Genomic DNA, 9053 nt, shown 5'->3' with positions numbered 1-9053 from the left:
CCTTTTCATCGTTTAGCTGTGGTATTTGAGCAAAGAACTTATCCGTTGTAGTAGCCATCGTGTCCTCTCTTTTACGCAGTAGGGAACGATGCTAGGCTCACAACCTGTAATAGTTTTTATTGAAAACACTGATATCAAAGTCCAAAAGATAGAGAGGAATAATGAATGTGTGTGTGTGTGAAAGAATCAGAAGAACCAAAAAGAACCAGAATTGCATGAAACAAAATCAGCTATATATACACATGCATATGATTAAATAATTCTGGTTACAACTAATGAATCACATTATATTACAATAGTAAGTTCTTAATTGTGGACTCAAATGATATAATAACAGAATCAGTTGTCTATACTTGTCTATTAATATATTGTGAATTATTAATTTTATTACGTCATTTTTGTGTGACATAAAAGACTGACTATAAGACTGTCAGTTATATCAAATCAATTAATATGTCATACACAAATTAATTACCAATCTTAATTCTATAGATTAATCTACCGGACAATGTCACTAGAAGATACTATCATTCTCTCTCAGTGTGGAGTATGACCCCAACTACTAACTTGATGATTGAATTTGGAGGATACACATCATACAAAGATACAACAGCGATTGAACTCAGTAAGTACATGTATACAGTAGTAGATACAATGTGTATTGAATATGTAATAATAACTAGAAGAATGTAGAACATTAAAGGGGCAAGCCTAAGCAAGCTATAGATTGTGCTGCATAATCTACATGCATGAGAAAGCAAAGCAATTGCACATGCAAGTCTATAGATCTTATTGCAGTCAAAATTTCCTCTATCACTTCCTCACTTAAGAATCTCTGCAGTGTTACAGCAATTAAACAGTCACTGATTTGAAGATTGTTCATCTGCTTTGTTAACCTAGGCTTGCTGCTAGAGAAGAAACATCACCTATAGAATAGATCTCATGATGCATGCAGCTAGCTACAGTACATCCAGCTTTCTCACCTTGCATTCAACTTATCAGAGTCCTTTATATCAAGAATAAAGATTCTATATTTGCTTTTCTAACCTTTCTTCTTACTAGAGAAGTCTTTGAACAGCAGTTTAGCCTTATCTTTGCTGACCGTTTCCTGCAAATAAGCTCAGGCTTGCTGTTAGCTGCCATTTTATTCATTGTGACCACGCATGCTTTCAATGAAGATTAGGCTATTTAACTTTAATAATAGTTAGACGACCCTATCATGCCCATGCATATATACAGACACTCTCTCATCTTTGTGGGGCGAGCTCAGGCTCGTCCCAATTAGTAATGATAATATTACAATAAAGTAAAAATTCTTATGATGAATATGTAATGAGAGCATTTGACGTATACCTATGATACTAATTATTACCAGTTCATTCCTGCTATGTACAATAGTGAAATAATTATAATGACTACAGATATAGAAACACAGATATTAATAGAATGAAATATTATTATCAGTGTATCAATATACAATAATATATTCATGTGGTTAACTGTGTAAACTGACGGAGGTCACACATACAATGATTATTAAACATGAATCCATCAATAATAAGATTACCATAGTCACTAACTGTAATTAGTGTATTTCTTCTATTACATTATTTTGTTACTGTATAGGATATACTAGTGATAATGATTGGTCTACTAGTGTAATACTTCTGGACCAGTATCAAGATCAACTAAGAAGAAGAATACTGAGTGATTGGGAGAGTATAGGAACAGAAAAACAGCTTCAAATATTTCAAGATCGTCTGCAATTACAAAGAGAGACGGAATTTTATCAGGAACAGCTTCAAAGAGAAATAAAAGAGAAGGAACAGATACAGCAAGATCGAGATAAAGAGCAGCAACAGCTTCTTCAAGAAAAGGCAACACTTACTCAGCAACTTGATGATGCTACCACTCTCCTTGAGCAAGCAGAAAAGGATAAATCAACTCTTGAATTAGGTACTATTGTATTATACTGTTGTTTATGTGTACATTGCTTCATTATATTACTAGTGGATTACACAATGTTGAGTATAGAAATGCATGTACATGAATCTCATTATTTGTAATGTATGGACGATTTGACATACATGTACATTTGAGGCTCATTGGTCATTGCTCATTGACTTATTCTTACCATATATGATAACATTAGCAATAATCATAGTATGTATTTATGAGCTAGTGTACATACAGTGCCATTGCAACAAATATCTATGTGTATTTTATTTTTATTAGGAGATTTATGAGAAGCTTAAAGCTAAAGTTGCTAATAATGAAGTATATATAACTGAAATATTGAAAGATAAGACACAAGTAGAGGAGAAGAAACAGATTATTACTGGTAAGTGTATTATCAGTTTATAATTTTAGATGAGAGAATTTTCTATTAATGTAGAAGATTATGAGAAACTGAAACTCAAAGTTGCCGAACTATTGAAAGAGAAGGAGGAACAATATCTCAAGGAGAAACAGATCATTATTGGTTAGTTAACTATACACACAGCATGTATTAGATGAGAGATTAATATGTCTATTGTGTAGACGACAATCGAAATTTTATTTCTGAGAAAAACAAAGTTATAGCCAAACTGTCATCAAATGAGAAACAGATCATAACTGGTTAGTGTATCATCATCAATCAATGATAGTTATTAATGTTCTATTAATTTATAGACCTTAAAGAAAAGGAGTTGTACATAGCCAAGCTAGTGAAGGAAAGACAAGAGAAGGTCCTCAAGCAACCTATCGAGGAGACTAGTTCCATTGGAATACAATTTAATTACCTGATCCCTTCAATGGGTAAGAGTATTATTATGTGATTCACTGCCAGATTTCAGAGTTTTTTGGCATAATATTGTTCAAGCTCAATAGATTGTCAAGCTGTTCAAAAATTGGGCCAAAAACCATGTACTAGTGTATTTTGACAAAATCAAAAGTAAAACTTTCTTGATTTTTATAACTTTTTCTGATACTTACAGGTGTGTATATAATTTTGATTAAGTTTGATTTTTTATAAATTTCTAAATTTGTTGAAAAATAGGGCCAACAACCAAATTCTAAGTTTTGTTAAAAATGGTTAATAGACAACTCTCCAATTTTATAATTTTTTGATACACATAATGTTGTTACATGTATCTTGTGTAAAAAATTTAAGCTAAGTCCAATCAAGCTTTGATTTTTATAAATTTTCAATATATTGATCTAATATTGGGCCATTTTTAATCATTTTAATCATTTTACTTATACATTTGTATGTGTTTATGTTGTGTAGAGAAGTTGAGCTGACTTTGATAAAATTTGGATTTTTAAATAAATTTTAAAGTTGCTCCAAATTCCATGTACTGTATTGTAGTGCTTTTGTGCTCATGACGCATGATGTTTAGCTTACTTAACATGCTTGCACAAATGTTTGTGTAAAATAATAATATTTATAAAATTAATAGATAAATTGGATTGTCTGAGTGATGTCCAAATAGCAGAGAGGAAGCTGTTCTTAATTCAAGGAGACAAACCTCAACTGATGAATTGGGAGAATTATGGTCTAAGGATTGGAGTACAAGAAGATAGCCTGTCCTGCACTGATACTGTAGAAGCAGCAGTGGTCGCTCTTGTAGGAGGACAGTTCCAGTTTCCTCCTAATACTGTCCTAGTCAGTGCTGTGTATGCAGTATCACTCTCAAAGCCTCTCCTCAAACGACTCAAATTAGAAGTACAGCACTGTGTTGATTTAACAGGACGGCCAGCTCTTAGTCGTCATCTCAAGTTTGCCATAGCTCCTATGAGCACACCCAGTCTTCCTTACCAGTTCTCAATAGTTGAGGGAGGAGAGTTTAAACCTGATAGTTGGTATGGATCTATTCAACGTAAAGAGTTCTGTTTGGTGGCTATTGTTGGGGAGAAACATCTACTCAAATCATCAACTAATGGAGACGAGTCAGAGGATGAGGAGGAGGAGGAGCTAGAGGAACAAGCAGAAGAGGAAACTGACAAGGAAGTGGAAGATGGTAATAGTGATTCATCCAGTGATTCTGATGAGACAAAAGATCCACAAGGAGGTAGCAGTGGAGGACAAGGTCAGTAATGAGTCAGTCAGTCAGTGTAAACTACATGTAGTATGAACTGAGTCTATTCCTTTATATAGGAGAGTCTACTAGTAATGAGGGAGTAGAGGAAGAGGGGGAGACTGGAGGTCAGCCATTGCATGATGAAGGAACTGAAGAGCAAGATAATGAAAGAGTAGAAGAGTCAAAGGATCATGAAGAACCACAGCATGAAGAAGCAAATGCTCCAATACCTTGTACTGAGACTAGTTCAGAATTTAATAGTGAGTTAGTACTTACATCAACACTGAAAAATAACATTATTATTATTATTATTATTATTATTATTATTATTATTATTATTATTATTATTATTATTATTATTATTATTATTATTATTATTATTATTATTATTATTATTATATTTGTGTATAGGTAAAATGGTTCTTTCCACTGGCATAGTAGAGAATATGACATATGCTGGACAGGTTTATTATGAGGAGAAATGAGCTAAAGAATTGGTGACCTTCACTGCAGCTAAGAAATTGAGTGCTCTCATTGAGGTACATTATATACAAGTACATTTACATGTTGATATTCATTTCTATAGTTCATTGAGAAAAAACACGTACAAGCTGAGATTGATCAACATGTTTATTTTTCCTATGATCCTTCCTATTCATATATTGAATTAAAGTTTGATGCACCTCAAGATGAGCCATTCATTGGTTGGAGTATTAAGCCTCACCTTAAGCCTTGTAGAGTAAGTACTGCAATATAATGTATAACTGATGGTTGGTATGTGTATATTAATAGTTGCGTCGTTGTGATGTTGATAATTTTGGTGATGCTAATTATTCTGTTCCTCCATCTTGTTTGATATTAATATATGGATCGCCTGGTGCTGCACCATCACTACATTACTCTGTACCACTAGTGGGTGTTATTGACCCAGTTACATTGCTCATTCATTGTTCATTCAGAACTACTCCTTCAACAAGTAATAGAATAGATCAATCATTTCAATTGTTTATTTATTTAATCATATCCTATACCTCCTCCTCCTCCTCCTCTAATGTAGTACATGAATCAGCGTCAGTATCATCCACTGGAGGAGCTAGTAAGTGATAATACTGTGTGTATATATACTGATCTTTGAGCTCTATTAGGTCCATCAGCTACCGTTGATGTCAATAAATTAAAGAAAGTGATCAATGATGTTCTTGTATCTCATTATGCTGATCTTACTTCACTACCAATGGAAGCTGTCCCTGATCTTGCAAATAAGTTGTTTACTCTTCGTTTGGTCAATAATGCTGTCAGAGGGAATCCTTCAATAGAGAAATGCATCAATGAGTTCAAGGCTGGTCTTACGTTTCAGCAGAAGTTACCTCAAGTGCAGGAGCACTGTCAAAAGTTTTTAAGCTCATTCATTGCAGTTAGTGGCAGTTTTGCTTATGCAGCATCAGCCTTGCACCAGGACTGGATTGAAGCTGTTAGAAATGAACTTGGGTTTGATTTTAATATCGATATTGATGCTTAATAATAATTTGATTCACTTTTTTATTTTGAATATTATTAAAATTATGTTAATTCACAATTAAATTATTTATTAGCAGAGAAAAGTTTAGCAATGGTGGTGCACAACAAAGTACAAACAGTACCACATGATTATAGTGTGTATAATCCAGTAGTGAAAACTATATAACATATTACACCTTACATTGTTTTGATTTAAGGAACACTAGTCAGACTGGTTGCCTCAAGTTTGTCTGGGCTCTACTGAAGTCTCCCAATGCTCACCAGTTCAGTATAGTTGAAGGAAGATCTTTTAGTGTCAGGAACAAAATAATATGGTTGTATTGAACGTGATGAATTTTGTGCTCTTGGTATTGTACATGTAGATACTGTAGACACACCTAATGGAGGTGGGAATGGATCAGAGAATGATACACAAACTCAAGGTATACAATAGTGTTTGTATTAATAATTTACTGTTGATGTGTTTGCATGACGTATAGGAACAAATAATAATAGCGAGGAGGAGACTAATGGAGGCACACCTAATGATAGCAGTAATGGAGCAGAAGAGAATAGTAGTGGAGGAGGAGCCACTCCATCAACAAGTACTACACCACCTCATGGTATGTAATTGTATCATGTCTATTATGTTTTACCTTATAGACTCAATTAATGATGATCCTTCTCAGTTAGTCCATGAGGTAGAATCCCATACTACTGATGAACCAACAGTACAACAGTCAGATCATGTACTAAGTGAGCTAAAGCTAGAACAGTGTCCAGCAAGGAATGATGATGAATCACTACAATCTTCTACTGATTATTCTCATTCAGACAATAATGGTATTCTATATGTATTACAATGATGCATACATATAATTTACAGCACCTTCTCGTGATGCATTGTATTCTTAATGATGTACTACGATAAGAAAGAAGCTGGTCATTGGAAAGCTATGTATTCTGTTGTTAGAGATTTGGAAGTTCTTAAAAGGGTAATAAAATATGCAGATACATGTAGATATGCCAATGCATACAAATTTTGATTATTCATTGTATTTTACATTCATGTAGTATTTAGAAAGCAAGCACTCATCAAGTATTGAATATGATGATGTTGTTGACTCATTTAAGTTTATGCATGCAACAAGTGGAAATCTAGAATTGACACTACACACTGTAGGATGGACTGTTAATCCTATCACTGAGAAATCCAATGAAAGTAAGTAGAAGGAGCCAGAAATATTTCTTTCTTGTATGCACATGTAGATGTTTCAGTCAAGAGTTGACCAGTTTCCATTAACTTCTCATACACATGCAACCTGCAGTGTATCAGTGTATGCTGAAATTGGTGTTGCTAAAAAGCTGCTTCACTATCCCATTAAACTAACTGGAATAGATCCTTCGATGACAGTCTATATTGACCGGCCTCTCCTTCATCAATCAGTTAGTGTATGATTTTAAAACTGAAATTATTTGTTTGTGTAGTAGACAGTACTAGCTCAAGATCCTCTACCATTACTATCATTCAAACCAGAAGAGAGACTGAAGAAGGTATTATGGGTAATATTAACATAATAACACACTAATCACTGAATTAATAGGTACATTTAGATCTGATATTGCTCACAGAGTAATGACAGAATGTACTCCTCTAATAAAAGATTGTGGGACTGATATTCACTTCTTAGTTGATAAATTGCTTCAATACAGAATTGTAAATGTTAGAGAAAAAGAAGAATAGTTGCGCGAGAAAGTGACGATGAAAGAATGGATGAATTGCTTCACATCATTTTGAGTTCCATTTGTATGGATGGAAAAGTATTTGGTATATTCTTAGATATACTCAGAAAGGAAGATACTCTAAGAACAATTAAACTAGCTAATGAGTTAATACAAAAATATGATTTTCTTACAACAGACTAAAAAGTATTTCTAGTAATGTATATATTTGATTAAAAGTACTTCAATTATTGAAATGACTATACATTGATGCAAGCATAAATAATAGAGTAATAGTAATAATAGTAATAATAGTAATAATAAGAATGACAGTAATTAATTAATGGCATTGCAAAGCAATGTACAGTTGTCATTTTCACAGATACTAAAGCAAATGCTTTTTGAAAGATAAACAGAGTCCACTATTGATATTTTTAAAAATGAACTGGGAATATTACATGTCTCATAATATCCGGTTTTAATGGTTGATAAATCCATCAGCATTAGCCTCTGATTTTGCCTTTACAATATTATTAGTTTTGTTGGTTTAGCAATACATGATGGAGATGTGTCCAGTTCTGACTGAAGAATCAGCATCTTATATATTATGCACAAAAATAGTTATAACAGGATCATCTTGATTAGTATTAGCAACAGTGTGCTGTTTTGTGATGTTATTTATAATCATTGGAATAGACCTGTGCTATACTGATTACAATAGCAGCCTTTGTAGCTTACTCACATATTACAGGAAGCATACTAGCTGATAAGTATGGGCTTTATTTCAACGGTGAAAAGTGTGCCATATCCCATTATTCTTATGTACAAAGTGAATGTATATAGTGGCAAATGGTTTCTATTTTTAAATTGTAAAAATCAGCCACACTTTTTAAAAAGAATGGACAGACAGACAGCCAATTGTTGAAGGTGCAGCTGTAGCTACTATATAAATACTGCAATAATTGCAAGTCCAATAATATCATCACTGGTCATTGAATCTGTTGTTGTTTTTATACTTTTTTTTATATGCTAGATAATGATATTATTATTATCAATTACCAAACATTGTTAGCATTCCTTTCCTCCTAGCGTATTGAGAGCAAATAAATCAAGTCCAACAAATAATTGGCTGACTATTGTCCGCCTAGTCTCCTAATGTGAGTACTTACTGACCATAATCATGATGATGTGTGTGCTATAAATACCTCACTTTCACTTTCAATGTCATTTATAAACTGATTTGTGTCATTTATGATCAGCTCCTAAATCACAAGATGATAAATAATAACAACATGTACATGTATATACATGTGCATGTATATACATATACATATACATGTACATGTACATGTATAGTCAAGCTTGCATTAAACTAACAGTTTCAGACTCTGCTATATGATTACTATATTTGCTCAAAAAACAGAGTTTTTCACCAGTCGTGAGGTTACCATTCTTTCAAAGTTCCCCAATAACTTGTACATGAGGTGCTGTCTAACAAGAGAACATAATTATGCTATGCCACCTCCTATTGTTATCATTGGGCGAAGCCCACTAAGATTAGTAGAGTTTGTTTGTTTGTTTGTTTGTCCACATAATCTATGGTTATAATGATGATAATAATAATAATAATAATAATGATTAATTAATGTATTACTTAAGATATTTATGAGTGCTCCTGGTGCAGGCATGTCATATACAAAATTTCCTCAAGATTGTTTTACTACACCAACAGAATCCTTGAATACACAAAGCTAGGTGAGGCCAATGACC

General features: G+C 33.2%; 2 protein-coding genes and 3 long non-coding RNA genes across 5 annotated transcripts in view; 4 read left to right on the top strand and 1 right to left on the bottom strand.

The window, feature by feature from the left end:
- The window catches only part of LOC109582515 (uncharacterized), a 13138-nt gene extending 12020 nt beyond the window's left edge, over positions 1-1118 (top strand). Inside the window, exons 4-5 of the mRNA XM_019997259.1 lie at positions 493-625; positions 1063-1118. Of these exons, the coding sequence (XP_019852818.1) occupies positions 493-625; positions 1063-1118 (189 nt within the window). The remainder of the gene's footprint in view (positions 1-492; positions 626-1062) is intronic.
- A 1329-nt stretch (positions 1119-2447) lies between these two features.
- On the top strand, positions 2448-2707 carry LOC109582526 (uncharacterized). The gene is made up of 3 exons (XR_002185125.1): positions 2448-2482; positions 2542-2619; positions 2674-2707. It is a non-coding gene; the product is annotated as an uncharacterized LOC109582526 (long non-coding RNA).
- Positions 2708-3498: 791 nt separating this feature from the next.
- Positions 3499-5580, top strand: LOC109582520 (sodium/potassium/calcium exchanger 1-like). Its single transcript, XM_019997265.1, has 7 exons — positions 3499-4073; positions 4142-4324; positions 4476-4603; positions 4651-4803; positions 4857-5040; positions 5122-5160; positions 5210-5580. The coding sequence occupies exons 1-3, from the start codon at positions 3521-3523 to the stop codon at positions 4547-4549; spliced, it is 810 nt and encodes a 269-aa protein (XP_019852824.1). The 5' UTR covers positions 3499-3520; the 3' UTR covers positions 4550-4603; positions 4651-4803; positions 4857-5040; positions 5122-5160; positions 5210-5580.
- Positions 5581-6708: 1128 nt separating this feature from the next.
- LOC109582523 (uncharacterized) lies at positions 6709-7493 on the top strand. Its single transcript, XR_002185122.1, has 3 exons — positions 6709-7007; positions 7050-7115; positions 7166-7493. It is a non-coding gene; the product is annotated as an uncharacterized LOC109582523 (long non-coding RNA).
- An 870-nt stretch (positions 7494-8363) lies between these two features.
- Positions 8364-8732, bottom strand: LOC109582524 (uncharacterized). Its single transcript, XR_002185123.1, has 3 exons — positions 8661-8732; positions 8489-8545; positions 8364-8447 (listed from the first exon to the last, which is right to left on the bottom strand). It is a non-coding gene; the product is annotated as an uncharacterized LOC109582524 (long non-coding RNA).
- Between the last annotated feature and the right edge of the window lie 321 nt (positions 8733-9053).

This window comes from Amphimedon queenslandica, unplaced genomic scaffold (assembly GCF_000090795.2).
Source record: "Amphimedon queenslandica unplaced genomic scaffold, v1.1 AMPQUscaffold_13378, whole genome shotgun sequence".
Classification (NCBI taxonomy): Eukaryota; Metazoa; Porifera; class Demospongiae; order Haplosclerida; family Niphatidae; genus Amphimedon; species Amphimedon queenslandica.
The sequence above is the reverse complement of the archived record's forward strand: the minus strand, read 5'-3'. Positions and strand labels throughout refer to the sequence as shown.

Excerpts from the sequence above, each read along its gene's own strand:
- LOC109582520 (XM_019997265.1), top strand. The coding sequence starts at position 3,521 with ATGAATTGGGAGAATTATGGTCTAAGGATTGGAGTACAAGAAGATAGC. Across the intron at positions 4,074-4,141 it reads AGGTAGCAGTGGAGGACAAG|GAGAGTCTACTAGTAATGAG; the intron begins GTCAGTAATGAG and ends TCCTTTATATAG. Across the intron at positions 4,325-4,475 it reads GACTAGTTCAGAATTTAATA|GTAAAATGGTTCTTTCCACT; the intron begins GTGAGTTAGTAC and ends ATTTGTGTATAG.